Below are 17223 nucleotides of genomic sequence, written 5' to 3'. Positions count from 1 at the left end.
GCCTTACTAGTGTTTGTTTGTTTATTCGAATTTTAACGTCATGTTTTACACTCTTGGTTACATTCATGACAGAAACGGTAGTTACTCATTTCACAAGGTTATATCAATTTTGTATCTCCAATTTACCTCACTTGCATGTTTTTGGACTGTGGGAGGAAACCGGAGCTCCCGGAGGAAACCCACGCAGACACAGGAAGAACATGCAGACTCCACACAGAAAGGACCTGGACCGCCCCACCAGGGGATTGAACCTAGGACCTTCTTGCTGTGAGGCATCAGTGCTACCCACTGAGCCACCATGCCGCCCGTCTTACTAGTGTATTTGCCACAATATTCGTATATGTTATATCAAGTGTCATATCTTTAAACAAGATTTGTATTAAATTAAAGATAACCTGGCTAAACCATAGGCATGTGCTCTATCGACTAGGACTGTAAATGAAGGGACGCAATTTTAACTGTCACGCTATTAATGCATTGCAGGATCTTGAATGGACTGATGAAACTTGATGACAGTTTCCTGGAGGAGAGTCTGAGCTGTAGGTTTTAGTAGATAACCATACTCTTTGCCAAGGCCGAAATTCTCTGCAGTGATGACCAGCTTGTTGTTTTGTCTTCTGATGATACAGGGACTTTTGCTTGGCCAGGGTTCCAAGGCAGGATATGCAGTTGTTAACTTAGTAAAAGGGGCCCAGAAGATAAATAAATCAGGCAGTTCGGAGCACAATTAGCCCAGGTAAGGAACCCAGTCCACACATTTTGTCTATCCCAGCAGTAGTTACACAGGCCTAACTACTGGTTGAGCCTCCTTACTTGCCCATTAGATTTGAGGTGATGACCTGAGGTCAAACTGACTTTAACACCAAGAAGTCTCTTTAGACCTGGGAGGTAAACTGATGTATCCATATAACTGGTAAGACTGGAGTTGTTTAGGTACCTCAGACAAGTGGCCTATATGTTCCTCCAGGTTGCAGGAATACACTAGAATTTCATTTATGTAAACCATGACAAACTTGTGGAGCTAATTGCTAAACTAAAGGCTAAACCAATCACAGAACTACTGACTAAACTAGAAAAATTACCACCTTGTAACAAGAAACACTATCTAAATACGTTGGGAATAACAAAGACACACATGGGACCTGGAAAAGAACAATGCTGTGCAAAGAGTGATGAACTGGCTGCCGTGATGCGATGTGTCATGAGCTTCATTTACACTTACATTTTCGGCATTTAGCAGACGCTTTTATCCAAAGCGACTTACAGTACTGTGACAGTATACAATCTGAGCAATTGAGGGTTAAGGGCCTTGCTCAAGGGCCCAACAGTTGCAACCTGGCAGAAGTGGGACTTGAACCGGCAACCTTCTGATTACTAGTCCAGTATCTTATCCACTAGGCTACAGCATCAGGTTACAATACTCATAAACACATAACTTTTATAGTAATTAACAACATTAAAGACATTTTTATTAGGCTTTTGCTAGTGAGTTGGATGAAATCAGAGTTAGATGAGATTTAAACCACATAAAATTGAAGTTAGATAGCAGTAAGCAGGATGGGATGTAAGTGTGATGAGGTGAAAGCTTGGGTTCATTGTGGCCTTCATGACTGCAGATCACAATGACTTTTACTGAAAATAAAATGACCACATTGCATTGTGGAATGCAGTACACTATAAAGATAGCTCTGTAGGCATACCTGAAAATGTTGACCTAGGTTTTACATTATTGGAGATTTATACTAAAATATACATACTAAAATATTCATGATTTTACATGACATACTAGTTTGGTTTGTGATTCAGTAGTAAACTGTAGACAGTATGACATTTTAAATACATCTGCATCCTTGTACACTGTATGTTGCATTCTGGACCAGTATATAGTGAACTACATTTTATGCATAGTAAGAGTACATCATGTACCTGTCATTTAAATTGAATAATTTTAGTGAAGTGTTCATTTTGGTGCTTGTGGTTAAAATGAATTAATTATTTTGTGGGATGCAGCTTACAATTTGCAGAACATTCATGTCTGCTTTTTCAATTTGAAGTATGTCGTCCAGGTATTTGTGATGTACATAAAGTTGTTGTTTGTTGTTTACATAATTCATACAGGTATGAGGACCAAAGTGATCCACTGTGGTGACCCCTAAAAATACATGCACAAGCAGTCAGAAAAAATGCATACTAGACACTGCTTTTCTGCTGTTTACTGTACAGGTTTGGTTAGCTTGTGCTCACTATAGCCTCAGGCCCTTGTTTTTTGGCTGACAGGAGTAGAACATGAGTTCTTGCTGTTAGGGCCTATTCGCCCAAAGGTTCAACGTGTTGTGTGTTCTTAGAGGCTTTTCTTTTATGGAAGTAATTTAGATCACATTTGTACCCCACTGTTAGATGTAACAATTACCCATAGCTCTTAAGCTAGGTCTGAATTTGTTATGCATTGTGCTGCTGCTGACACTCACCAAATGTTGTTTGTTTTATGTACTATTATGTGTACATTTTAGATACTATTGTGTGTAAAAATTACAGAGGATTATCAGATTCTTACATACTCAAACCAGCCCAACTGGCACCAACAATCATGTAACAGTCAAAGTCATTCAGATCACATTGTATTGTGTACCCCACTGTTCGATGTAAAAATTACCTATAGCTCTTAACCTAGGTCTGTATTTGTTATGCATTGTGCTGCTGCTAATTTGATAGTGGTCTGAACAATTCATTTTATAAGAGCCAAATAAAAAAAATTAATTACCAAAATGACAGTGACCTTATGTGGGTTACTGGTCATATGTAAAATGTTAACAGTGGATAAAAATATTTATTATTTAATATCGGCAATACAGTTATAACTGTAAGTCTCACCAAGCTTACGGGTTATCTTGAAATTTGAATGTAAAAACAGATAAAATGCCAATAAAATATTTAAAAATAGACATACCAGTACATTCAGACGAAAGTCACATTCAGTATTGCAGAAATGTCATAACATGCTCTTATGGTTATTTTAAGAGAATAAAGGCAGATAGATGACATTTGCCCTGAAAGCTCAACGTTTTGTTACCACAACAGTGTCCTCTGGTGTATAAGTGCTCTGACAACCAAGACTTTCAATCAGCTCCATTCTCCCCTAACTGAAATAAATGTCAAAAGGGCAATCCTTACAAAAATTCCATTTACATTAGGGTCCACAAAACATACAACAACCACATTGTGAAATTCACGCCATGAAGGACCAAGGCCTCCTCATAGTGTACAGTGATAACAGATAGACTGTTTTATTTAGGTATTAATTATGAGGGTCAGACCCCCTCCCATCCCCCCAAATTCGAATCATGGTCCTACTCAGTATTAACCCTCTGACGCATAGTGGTCACTACAGTGGACAGCTATTCAATAGCTGTTTTTTTTTTTTTTACAAGCACAGGTTTCCATGCTTTAAATGCATATCAACCCCTACAGTGGACACTACTGCATCACTCTATAGGATTCTACCAAGTGGTCAGTAGTAGACATAATGTAACATATAAGGAATAATATAATTGTTTTATTTTTCAAATAATGATTTCACTTAAGGAGTAACTTCTGAATAAACATATGTCCACTAAACTGGACATCATGCATTTGCAGCTACAGTATATTTCAGCCATACTATTCCTATTCAGTCATACGATTCATTCAGCTTTGTTTTAAAAATACTTTATTTCTAGTGACTTTTTGTTGTCAGTCCGTGTGAGTACACCCCTTTGCAATATCACTTAATTCAAATAATTCAAATGTTCAAATAATTGCATTGTTTCTTAGTTGACAAGTAGAGTATTCCCTCATATGAACAACCAAAAATAAATACTTAAATACACTGATCAGCCATAACATTAAAACCACCTCCTGGTTTCTACACTCACTGTCCATTTTATCAGCTCCACTTACCATATAGAAGCACTTTGTAGTTCTACAATTTCTGACTGTAGTCCATCTGTTTCTCTACATACTTTTTTAGCCTGCTTTCACCCTGTTCTTCAATGGTCAGGACCACCACAGAGCAGGTATTATTTAGGTGGTGAATGATTCTCAGCACTGCAGTGACACTGACATGGTGGTTGTGTGTTAGTGTGTGTTGTGCTGGTATGAGTGGATCAGACACAGCAGTGCTGCTGGAGTTTTTAAATACCGTGTCCACTCACTGTCCACTCTATTAGACACTCCTACCTAGTTGGTCTACCTTGTAGATGTAAAGTCAGAGACGATCGCTCATCTTTTGCTGCCGTTTGAGTTGGTCATCTTCTAGACCTTCATCAGTGGTCACAGGATGCTAACCACGGGGCACTGTTGGCTGGATATTTTTGTTTGGTGGACTATTCTCAGTCCAGCAGTGACAGTAAGGTGTTTAAAAACTTCAGCAGCGCTACTGTGTCTTATCCACTCATACCAGCACCATGTCAGTGTCACTGCAGTGCCGAGAATGACCCACCACCCAAATAATACCTACTCTGTGGTGGTCATGGGAGAGTCCTGACCATTGAAGAACAGCATGAAAGGGGGCTAACAAAGCATGCAGAGAAACAGATGGACTACAGTCAGTAATTTTAGAACTACAAAGCACTTCTATATGGTAAGTGGAGCTGATAACATGGACAGTGAGTGTAGAAACAAGGATGTCTTTGGTTTTAATGTTATGGCTGATCGGTGTAAATACAGGCACAAAAATATAGGAGTTTCTGCGACAGCTCAGAAAGTGGGAAGGACATTGCATAACATCAGCCTCTTTGAATGACGTCCAAGGAAAAAGACCTTGAAAAAATCTCTTCAGATATTTGTGCAACACTGGTATCTTCCATGCTAAAGAGCATTGAGTCTCATCAAAATTAAAGGTGAACGCACTAAGTACTGAAAAAGTGTACTTACATTTGTTGCATTGAGTTCCTACTGTGGGGCCTGTATATTTAATGTAGTAAATCTAAACTGTTAGTTTTTAATTTGACATAGAAGCAAATACCCTACTGTTCAAGTTAGAAGTTATGTTATTACTGTAAGTGATACAATTTTGAATTATTTGACATTTAAGTGATGCACATGGGTGTACTCAATTCTATTGTATACCGTATGTCTGTATATCTGAATGCAGTGTTGTGTGGCTGTGTGTCCTGGGTACTTAGGTTCAGATTCCAGTGATGCATGCAGTCCACTAGAGTGACTAAAAATCCTGACTCAGGATATCATAATTCATGCGCCACAGGGTTAATATACACTGCCTGGCCAAAAAAAAAAAGTCACACACTCTCATATTTTGTTGGACCGCCTTTAGCTTTGATTACGGCACACATTCGCTGTGGCATCGTTTCCACAAGCTTCTGCAGTGTCACAACATTTATTTCTGTCCAGAGTTGCATACATTTTCCCCCAAGATCTTGTATTGATGATGGGAGATTTGGACCACTGTGCAAAGTCTTCTCCAGCACATCCCAAAGATTCTCAATGGGGTTCAGGTCTGGACTCTGTGGTGGTTAATCCATGTGTGAAAATGATGTCTCGTGCTCCCTTAATCACTCTTTCACAATTTGAGCCCGATGAATCCTGGCATCGTCATCTTGGAATATGCCCGTGCCATCAGGGAAGAAAAAATCCATTGATGGAATAACCTGGTCGTTCAGTATATTCAGGTAGTCAGCTGACCTCATTCTTTGGGCACATAACGTTGCTGAACCTAGACCTGACCAACTGCAGCAACCCCAGATCATAGCACTGCCCCCACAGGTTTGTACGGTAGGCACTAGGCATGATGGGCATGGCTGGATTACTGACCGGGCCAGTGGGGCCAGCGCCCATGGGCCCTTGAGGCCAGGGGGCCCCGGGGGGCCTTGGCCCAAAACATTTTGCGATGCCTATCAACATTTATGATACAATATATTTTTATTTCCGAGGGCCCTCCATTTTAAGGATCCTCTGACTATTAGGGACTTTGACCCCAGGGCCTCTTGGGGGCCCTAGCCATGCTTTTGGGGCCCCTAGCCATGCTTTTGGGCCCTAGCCATGCTTTTGGGGGCCCTAGCCATGCTTTTGGGCCCTAGCCATGCTTTTGGGCCCCTTATGAAAATGGATGAGGCGTTGTGGCACTGCTCTGACTTCGACTTCTGGCTATTAGGGGTCCTAGGAAAGAGGGGGGCATATTTTTAGAGGGCCCTGGTTATGAGAGCCCCTACCAGGGGGCCCTAGAGAAGAGCAGGGCATACCATTAGAGGGCCCATGGTGGCCCAGACTATCCTTAATCCGTCCTTGATGATGGGTGCATCACTTCAGCCTCCTCTCTTCTTACCCTGATGCGCCCATCACTCTGGAACAGGGTAAATCTGGAAATGACCTTCTTCCATTGCTCCAGAGTTCAATCTTTATGCTCCCTAGCAAATTGAAGCCATTTTTGCCCGTTAGCCTCACTGACAAGTGGTTTTCTTAAGGCTACACAGCTGTTTAGACCCAATCCCTTGAGTTCCCTTTGCATTGTGCGTGTGGAAATGCTCTCACTTTCACTATTAAACATCTCCCTGAGTTCTACTGTAGTTTTTCTACGATTTGATTTCACCAAACGTTTAAGTGATCGCACTGCACTGTGGCTCACTTTATAAGTCTACTTGACAATTCACTTTAAATTTACTTTATTCACTCTATAATTCATTTTATAATTTACTTTACTTTATAATTTATATTTTACAGCTGTTGTAACGTATAATATATACCAGCCTTGTATCCATCTGCATCCTCAGGTCCTGTTTGGTGTTGTGTGTTGTCTGAGTGGTGTTGTGGTTATACAGATACAGGTACAATCTGAATCTCTGTAGTGTGTACTATTACTTTTGATTCATGTAACCTGCTACTGATGCCTTAATTTCCTTCGTGATTAATAAAGTATCTATCTATCTATCTATCTATCTATCTATCTATCTATCTATCTATCTGTCTGTCTGTCTGTCTGTCTGTCTGTCTGTCTATCTATCTATCTAATTATCCAATGGGAGGGTCTTACCTATTTGCTTTACTGAGGCCTTAATTTGCTTTGGGATTAATAAAGTATCTATCCATCTGTCTGTCTATCTATCTATCTATCTATCTATCTATCTATCTATCTATCTATCTATCTATCTATCTATCTATCTATCTATCGAGCTATCTGTCTATCTGTCTATCTATCTATCTATCTATCTATCTATCTATCTATCTATCTATCGAGCTATCTGTCTATCTATCTATCTATCTATCTATCTATCTATCTATCTATCTATCTATCTATCTATCGAGCTATCTATCTATCTGTCTGTCTGTCTGTCTGTCTATCTATGTATCTATCTAATTATCCAATGGGAGGCTCTTACCTATTTGCTTTACTGAGGCCTTAATTTGCTTTGGGATTAATAAAGTATCTATCCATCTGTCTGTCTGTCTGTCTGTCTGTCTATCTATCTATCTATCTATCTATCTATCTATCTATCTATCTATCGAGCTATCTATCTATCTATCTATCTGTCTGTCTATCTATGTATCTATCTAATTATCCAATGGGAGGCTCTTACCTATTTGCTTTACTGAGGCCTTAATTTCCTTCGGGATTAATAAAGTATCTATCTGTCTATCTATCTATCTATCTATCTATCTATCTATCTATCTATCTATCTATCTATCTATCTATCTATCTAATTATCCAATGGGAGGCTCTTACCTATTTGCTTTACTGAGGCAAATGTAATTAATTAATTTAATTTAAACTTAATTTATTTCGGGATTATTAAAGTATCTATCTGTCTGTCTATCTATCTATCTATCTATCTATCTATCTATCTATCTATCTATCTATCTATCTATCTATCTATCTATCTATCTATCTATCTATCTATCTATCAATCTATCTATCTATCCATCCAATGGGAGACTCTTACCTATTTGCTTAGTTAAATCCAGGTGGTGACCTTTTTTTGGCCAGGCAGTGTAGTTTTGCTAAAAAAAAAAAAAGTTTCCTTAAGAGAACATGTCTCCTATAAGTAGGTAAAATGTGAAATACATTAGTATACTGTAGGCAAAATGTCGAAAAAAATCAGTCCGTGACCTGAACAGCAAGTCTGCAGGTTATGTTTCCTGTTAATGATTTGCAGCTTGATGGAGCTAAATGAGCTTGATGAGAGTTCATGCTTGACATTATGTTGCAGGGTTTGGTGAGTGAATCTCGCCGTTAGTGTCCCCGCCTCTCCCTGAGAGTCTGTTAGTCAAAGTGGGCGGAAGTTTCAGTCCTTTATTTCAAAAATGAGTGATGTCAAATAACAGCGGACTGATTCTCACAGCGGCGACTGCCTACAGAAGCAGGTAACAGAAAGACCGCGGAAGGAAAAAATGTCTGGACTTTGTGTTCTGTGATCTTTCGGGTCGTTTGTGGACGGTGTGATATATTGCAGATGTCTCCGCACGGGACGGTTTTTCGATATTCTCCGGGCTGCGTAACGTAGTGCGACTGTTACAGTGCTGAGATCAGTCAGCGTGACCCAGAGAGACCGAATAACTTCGTATCTGTGGCATGGAACGGCACGGCAGGACCGAGGACTCGATGCTTTCCGCCTCGGTACAGTTTTCGTCGTGACTTCTTGATATGTGTTTTAAAAAACGCAAACTTGATACGAGACAGTGCGCCCCGGCTCGACGACGTTCAACCGACCGCGGCTGAGTTTGAAATGGGCGGGAAGCTCAGATGAAACTTGAAGAGCGCGTCCCTTCTAAACCTATTGGACGGCTGCAGCTCGGAGCCTCATTCGTTCTTTCATCCGTTTTCAGACTCACGTGAACTTGACAGCGACTGGGTGGCAGTTTTGTGTGAAATGCACCTGCGTGAAGATCGAATGAAAGCGGATTTACGATCTGAGAAGGAGCATCAGCTCTGTCTGCACATGTGGAGAATCCGCCGCTGCTTCATGTCATTTTGTCTTCATCTGAAATTATTGGTTTTCTAAAGGACTTTTTTTTAAACCTGCCGATGTTTGGATGCAACGCGTCCACTGTCCGTGCAAGAGCCAGGCTAAAGCCTATATAAACAGCACAGAAAGCAACAGGATCCATTTCCAGCTCGTCTGTGAGATTATTGCAGGTTTTTGCCGGTGGTGAATAAAAGCCTGATCGGAAAGAGATGGCGTGATATCCCTGTTTTTCTCGCAGTGGGACGGTATTAAGGCTGAGGTGGGCGGACCCTGGCATAGCACCAGCTTTTTTAAGAAGATTTACTATTCATTCTGCTTCGCTTTACAACCAGGAACGGACATCATACCCATTCTTAAGATCGTCGTGTTTTTTCACTCACTAAAATCAACATCTTGTGAAGATGATGGCCGAAGCTGCAGATGTAAACAGGTTGTCCATCGCTGCTGCGAGAGGAGACCTGGCACTGACTAAACTGATACTACAGAACAACATTGACGTTAATGCCAAAAACCAATTTGGCAGGACACCACTTCAGGTTTGAGAAGCTACATACACCATGTTTTCAATCTTTTACTCATTTTTTACTAAAGGCTGTGAACCTTGTGGTATTCTGTAAACTCAGCCTTATATTTAGCTGCCATCTGTGGTCTGGTAGAAGTGAAGATTATTTTGGTATCCCATCATCACTTTGTAGCCTGCTATAGAGTTTGGCCTCACGTTTTATATGAATAAATCCTATCAAATTTGACTCAATATTTCGTAAACGTGGTTCTGTTAGTTTCTACTCTAAACATAGAAGACTCTAATGACTATTAAAATAAGACAAAATGCACAAAATTGCCAGTACTTTAGTGTTTTATGGTTTCTGACTTTTATAATTTTCTTAACAGTCGAAATTGCAATTTTCCCCAAATACAGGCTGAATAAAATTGAGACAAAATGCATTGTTATAGGCCTATCAGCAATAACTGAATCTGTTTGTTAATTTCTCTTTCATAGCTTTGAAAATGGTATTTTTATAACAATATAATCAATTCCGTAGCCCAGAAAATGTCTTGTGATCCAACCACCCTTCAATACTAATAAAAAACACTATTTTAAGTATTCATGATTACAAATATTTGAAACAAAATATTTATAATAAATAAGCTATTAGACTAAGCCTTTGTAGATATGATAACAATATTAGAATAATATATTACAATATTTAATGCATGCACATGGCAAGTAAAACCTTTGGACATTTTTGGAACATACCATGGGCGATAGTAAACAGTACAAGCCTATCAACCACTAAAAACACAAATTATTTAAAAATATTGACTTTGTTACCTATGGTCATCTTTTAATGATGCAATACCCTCTAAAACATATCAAAATAAAAGTGGTTTAATATCAGAAAAAGGATATTTTTAATGTTGCCCTATTCTGCTATACATATAACATGATAATGTTGTACGTTTTAGGAGAAAACTATGCCCAAGTATTTTATTCAGAATTATCTATCTATTTAGTAGCTTACTTTATCTGAAAATATGGTAGAGACAGTTACACCACCGGAAATCTTTAAATATTGCTATACAAACATGCCTAAGACCATCCTTTACTGGTCCAGTGAAAGTGTAATCATAAAAAGAAGATATTGTAAATTAATGTTATACATTTTTGGTATTTGTGAAATTATTTTAATGAATAATAACATAATCGGTAACAATTATGCCTGTCATGACCCATAACTTATAGAACTAGCCTTACAAATGAACAATGTTTCTCCTCTTCATATACCGACTATCTACATTACACTATACATAAATATTATTATATATTATTATTATCGTTATTATTATTACTACATATTCTATATTATAACTAAATTTAATATAATCTAATATGTATTTATATCTGTTTTCTTAAACTGTTTTTACCTCATTTGATTTCGGCCCACATTAAAATTTAAAATAATTAAATAAATAAGTCATAGGTCATCATTTGTTGCTAGCTGATGTTTTTCAAAATCACTTTTATTTTTGTATGAATATTTTACTTTTACTTTTTATGTAAATAAACAACATGTTATTCAAATATATCTGCCAGCCTTATATTTTGTTGATAAACACTGGTCAGAATAAAATTTGAGGTATGATTACTCATTATCTTACACTGCATTTTAATCAGCATTTTGTTTCAGCTTCAAAATTACTAGTTATGCTGACATTCAGATACGGTATGTGTATATTTAGGGGAATCCCGCATGTCAAGTCTGTAGCAATGCAGATATAGGTTATACCAAATCATTCACAACAACCTGTATTGCATTTTGTATTTTAGCCCTGTTATTACTTATTCATTGGTCAGGACATAAAGTATTTTATTTTAATTTCCTAAACCTATAGCTTTTTATTTAAATGGAGTGATTTTTAATCATATAGGAAGCATAACTTTGACTTAATAGCAGTAGTTTCCTAGTAGCAGTGAACCGAATATTCTACTTGAAATAAACTAGTGTGTAATAAATGTATTGTTGGACTTAATTATAACATTGTAATTTTATTATGTAGGAAATGGTTTACCAAGATTAACCCAATTCTGAGATTAAGTTGAATTTACATAGGCATGCCAGCATGTCTAGAAATAATATTAGAATTCAAATGTATTGCCCTGGCTAATTAAAGTTATTTTTTATAAAGCAAGACCACTGAATTCACTGAATTAAAAAAAGAACAAATGTAATAAGCTATAAAACTAACTGCTAATTTCCTGTTAGGTCTGTTGCAACCTGCTTGTGACTATCAGGCCTAACAAATAAGCCCAGGCCTTTATGTTATTAATACCCTCGTTTCCAACAGTATAAAAACTTGATACACGAATATGTATACAATTGACTTTTGAAGTGTTAATAAAAACTGAAAAATCGAGAAATTATTAGGGGCTATGTACTTTTAGTGTTTTTTTTTAAATGGAGAAGTAAGTCACTTGTTTGCTCGGCAATAATAAATGTTATTGCTGTTGATGAGGTTTTAATTATCATTAAATCAATCATTAAAACAATACAATACAAAATTTTGGACTAAAGGTTAGTTTTAAGACACTTTGTGTCATGTTTATGGGAATGATATGTGCTGTCAGCCAAGATTACACATGTCTGCAGCATGTCATCTGAAATATATTAAATCCGATTCAATACAGATTTAGCATTTTAGGCCACTATTTGCAATTCTGATGATTAGTATCAGTTCTGGAAATATGGATACATTACAATATGATATATTAATTAATGCACTGTGGTTTTTGTGTGCCGAAGGAATGCTTTAAGTGTGATTTAAATGTCAGTTTCACAATAATACAGTATATCAGCACAATTAAGAAATATGTATTTACACCATATGTTGTATTTATCTATTATGAACTGATAAATATATGTAAACATATTCAATGCAATAAGAAAATGACTTTTCCTAAAATATTAATACACAAATGTAACACATACTGTGACAATTTGGAATTTACCCAAGGGAGGATTTAGCTCATTAGTACCCTAACCCTAACATTTGTGTTTTTGCAATTTATTAGGTTGTATTAAAATAAATAAAACACACTTTATGTGGATAAATATACACCTGCATGTGAAAGGTTCTGCATGTTCTTTTCATGTCCATGTGGATTTCATTAGATAGTTTGGTTTAGGATGGCTGCTTTTATTTCTCTTATGTTTGAGTAAGTTAATGAATGACACTGTGCTGTGATGGACTGGTTGCACTGTTCATGATGTAGTGTGATGTAGTGTTTCCCCACAGCGTTTCCCCACAGCGTTTCCCCACCGTGACCCTGACCAAGATGAAGGCAGCTAGTAAAAATAAATGAAGTTTTTTACAGGATAGATCGCTGTCTGTTTTGTAACAGATTTTTAGGCCATGCAGTATTTTGCTACAACTGTTAATATGTAATGTTGTTGCGTAGTGCCAAAAAGCAAAACAACAATATTATTTTTTATCTTTATTATTATTATTATGATTTTGCTTTTGTTGAAGGTGGTGAAGCTCGGATGTCCCGCTGTAGCAGAAGCCCTGCTGCATGCCGGCGCAGACCCGAACGTGCGCGACCCGGTCAAAGGACTGACGGTGACGCACGACGCAGCGCGTGACGGTTTTGTGGACATGCTGGAGATGCTCGTGCAGTACGGTGCTGATGTTAATGTTCGGGATTCTGACGGGAATCTACCCCTGCATCTGGCGGCGCGTGACGGGCAGAGGGAAGCAGTGGAATATCTCACCCGGTTCACTGATCAGCCCTCCTTACCCGACCACAGTGCCCTCACAAACCCGCAACACGCATCTGTACACGGCCAAGATACCACTGAAAAGTAGCTGCATACATACATACATACATACTCATTACAATCAGTGATGTGTGCTCTGCAGAGGTAGACTAGTAAATATGCTGAATGCGCGGTATAAAAGAATTCAGTTCTATAGATATATTCAGCTAACTACCTCTTTTTATATTGTGAAGTCTGAGCTAAACAGCGTGTAGGCTATTGCTTAACGTCTTTTTCCAAGCCTGCCTGCCTTATGTTTTGTTACTTCTGATAATTCACCCATTGATTTATTGTAGCATGATGGGTTTGATCGTCAGAAATATTCAGTGTTTTTTTTAGAGGTCAATGTTTTACACTCCCGAAATGTCCACTACTGATTAGGTATGGCATTACACATGGTATGAACTTACCTTACACTCTGTGTAATGCACTTGATGTTTAATATAAGGTCACGTGGTATTTTTGTTACTGATTTAGCATACTTTTTTTTTGCAGGTGTAGTGTAACAACACAGTACTAACGGTCTCAATCGTAAGGGTTTTGTCTTACCTGTCTTCCAAGACTTAATTTATTTAATTACGACTAGTCAAAAAAGTTTTGTATCCATTGCTCCAAACTGGAACACGTCAGTTAAAAACACTGTGATCTGGCGGTCAAATTGTCGTTACATTTAAACGATTTTTTTGAGGTCAAAACGACGTTCTCGTAATGATTGTTCTGCAATGTGTTTGTATATTATTTTAATCTCATGAAATGTACAAACACACGTCTACAAAAAACGACTGAACTCAAAATAACCGACACAGACATGATCGGATGCACCAAATGGTAAACAAAACTAAAATCTTAATTTTTATTGTGACGCAACAGCTTTGCTTAATCATTCTACTAGATTACCATGCTTCATTAGTATTTACTCATATTGCATGAGGAAATGCGCTCATGGTCTTTTAGAATTGTGGAAATCATGCAGTAAAACAATTGTTTGTTAACTGTGTGGAACGCTGAGGCGCACCGAGCAACGTACGAAATACCGTGACGTTAGGTTAGACACTTGGTCCTAGATTAAAATGTGGCATATCATTTTAATTTCCATGTACTCTTGTAAAAGTGTTATTTTGCATGCAAGTCTGTAAATTGGTTGCTTAAATAATTCAAAAAGCAAGTGGCTTTCCAGAGATTTTTTTTTTTTAAATTTTCGAATGGAAATTAAAGTGTTAATTTTGATTATTTTTTAAAAACATCTTTTAGCATTGATATTTTTGTATATTCTACTTTACTAAATCATTGCACTATAGACCTCTAAAGGTCAAGCAATTTTACATTTTACGCCTGGTCTTGCATTTTTAGTTTCTCAATTGCACTTTTGCTTGTAAAATGCAGGATAAGAAATGTATTTCTATTAAATGTGACTGTGAACAAATGTCTTTTTGTTGCAAAAAGGACATATTTGCAAAAATAACCAAAGACAGCCGTTAAACGGTTTCCAAAATCTTCCCAGCAGGCACAGGTCTGTTAAAAAAGAAAACGTGGTGAAAATGGTTAAATTGTGGTTAAATTCAGCGGTTATTAAATGATCTGATCTTGTATTATTTAAACGTTTGTTGTTTTGGTTTTCACTACTATTTATGGTATAATGCAGACACAATGAAGTCTACAAGGAAAGTCTAATATGACTCAAACACGAAATTCTGGTTGTCGAAGCCAGATTTCATTGAAAGGATATGACGGAAAACGTATTTCATTTAACGTACTTATTCCAAATGCTTAATTTCAGTGTTGCCTATGTAATATTCAACACCATTTTACAAAAATGTGTTAAGGTACCACTTTATTTACGTAGAAATAATTTAAACATCTGGATTTTTTTTTCAGGGCGCCTGATGCCAAACAGTCGATCATAATTTATTTTGTTTATTGTTAAAATGTGGTTTTATTTGATTTTAAACCTACAATAATACATTATGTCAATGTTGTATGTTTGTTGGATTTCCATGACTTGGAATGGTTAAGTATATTTCAGCTTGTGTTATTTATCTCATGGAAAAACGCTGAAATGCGCATGTAAAACCTGGTATTTTAACCTAAGTTAAAAAACAAAATATTACATTGGATACATTTTACTTGAACATTACTAATCGATTGTAAAACAATTTAATATGAAGTAATAAAATGTGTTGTATAAATGTGTGTTGGCGTGAATGTTTATTCATTATTATTATTTTTTAGTATTGTATATTTTTTCCTTATAAGTTGGTTATAAAAGCCTATATGTGCGTTAGACTAACCTGGAAAATGTTTTATAATATTCTTATTTTACTAAATTGTCAGACGATATTCGTTAGAATACATACTTTTAATTTAAGCTTTATTTTAATATTGGTAGGGTAGTTGTAGCTCATCGATTAAGATATGAACCAGTAGTCAGAAGGTCATAAGTTCAAGCCTCACCAATGTCCAGTCGCCACTGCTGGGCACCTGCAGGGCGCATCTCCCTCAACTGTTTGCAGATGTGGTCACGTATGTAAGTCGCTTTGGATGAAAGCGTCTGATAAATGCAACTATAACACATTATGCATCCTAAAGTGAGTTTTATTTCCCTAACATATACGAAGCAACGATACAGGAAATCGTTTGTACCAACAGCTTTCTCACTATAACTCAAACCCACTGTGCCGGGACATCATTGCTCACTGAGTTAATATCAGGACAGACTCATGAAGCATGATCTGTCACTCTGTTTATGTCATTGCACATATCTGGACATTTAATGCCCAAGATACTTTTGTAATTGTTTTATTATATTACATATTGCATATATATTTATTACCAACCAACATTGTACTGCAATACTTACGTAATATTTCTTACGCACCTTGAGCCTATTTAATTAATAATTTGAGTACCTTGAGCTGTTGTAATACTTGACTTTTCTTCTGGAATTAATAAAGTGATCTATCTAGCTATCAAAGACGACTGTGAATGAATTTGTGTGGTGTTACTCTGCAAAAACACAAAGTTCTTAGTATATACTTGAATTCCTCCTCTTTTTGCCTCTATAAACGCGTTCAGGCTTGTATCTAAACTGTTCGCTTAAATTATGCTGATTGAATGAATGATTTGCAATTTGTAATAAAAAAATATCATTCGTGAACTCTTTTGGCCTCCACTGTATTTCAGTTTTTAGATTATAATCAAATGGTGGATTAGTTTGTTCTCTTTTTTAATAATGTATTAATAATGTAATCATTCCTCCTTGGACCCTCCACCACCGCTGGCATTTCAAAATGTTTGCATGAAGCCTTACATAAATTTTACTCAAATCTACACTGCAGCTTTTTAAAATAGTCTAACCCTTTATATTAGAAGGCATTCACCAAAGTTTTAGTTCTTATTTACAAACTAGTCTGTTTTAGTGTATTTTGTTTGATAGTGTGCACTTTTATATCCACTTACATAATTCTCCCTTTAAATCAGTCTGATATAAAAAATCAACATGTTCTATATTACAGAAAACTTCAGCAGTAAGGTGCTGCTGCCCTGATCAGTTTGTAGCTGATGCTAGCATTTCCATTTTCTCTGCGGTTTTTTAACCTGTTTTGTATTTTATTTGTATCCTTTTACTGCGTAGCCAAACTTAATTCTTTCTGTTTATGTCTGTTATTTTACATTTTTCAAACATATCCAAAAAGAGTTGATGAAATCTGACATCTTTGACTGAGGAAGTAAAACAGAAGCAGAACTCCGTTAGCAGCAGGCTACCATACTGTGCCAACACGTTTTAGTACTAGGTGGTAAAAAATAGCCGCTATTTTTGGTCAAGGAATTAGCAAGTAGAGCACCGAATATTAATATTAATTTAAAATGCAGTATAATGATGTGAAAACGAGAGACCAGCAATCCTCTTCCTGGTGGTGCGTCTGCGAAGAAGCTGTGGTGAGTCCGTTATAGCC

At 37.0% G+C, this 17223-nt stretch overlaps 1 protein-coding gene across 1 annotated transcript; it reads left to right on the top strand.

Annotated features, from left to right (window-relative positions):
- The first annotated feature begins 8796 nt into the window (after positions 1 to 8796).
- On the top strand, positions 8797 to 13593 carry cdkn2c (cyclin-dependent kinase inhibitor 2C (p18, inhibits CDK4)). Its single transcript, XM_062998416.1, has 2 exons — positions 8797 to 9490; positions 12984 to 13593. The coding sequence occupies exons 1-2, from the start codon at positions 9356 to 9358 to the stop codon at positions 13317 to 13319; spliced, it is 471 nt and encodes a 156-aa protein (XP_062854486.1). The 5' UTR covers positions 8797 to 9355; the 3' UTR covers positions 13320 to 13593.
- The last annotated feature ends 3630 nt before the right edge of the window (positions 13594 to 17223 follow it).

This window comes from Trichomycterus rosablanca, chromosome 7, assembly GCF_030014385.1.
Source record: "Trichomycterus rosablanca isolate fTriRos1 chromosome 7, fTriRos1.hap1, whole genome shotgun sequence".
In the NCBI taxonomy this organism is placed as follows: Eukaryota; Metazoa; Chordata; class Actinopteri; order Siluriformes; family Trichomycteridae; genus Trichomycterus; species Trichomycterus rosablanca.
Note: the sequence above shows the minus strand (reverse complement) of the source record. Positions and strands in the feature narration are given on the sequence as shown.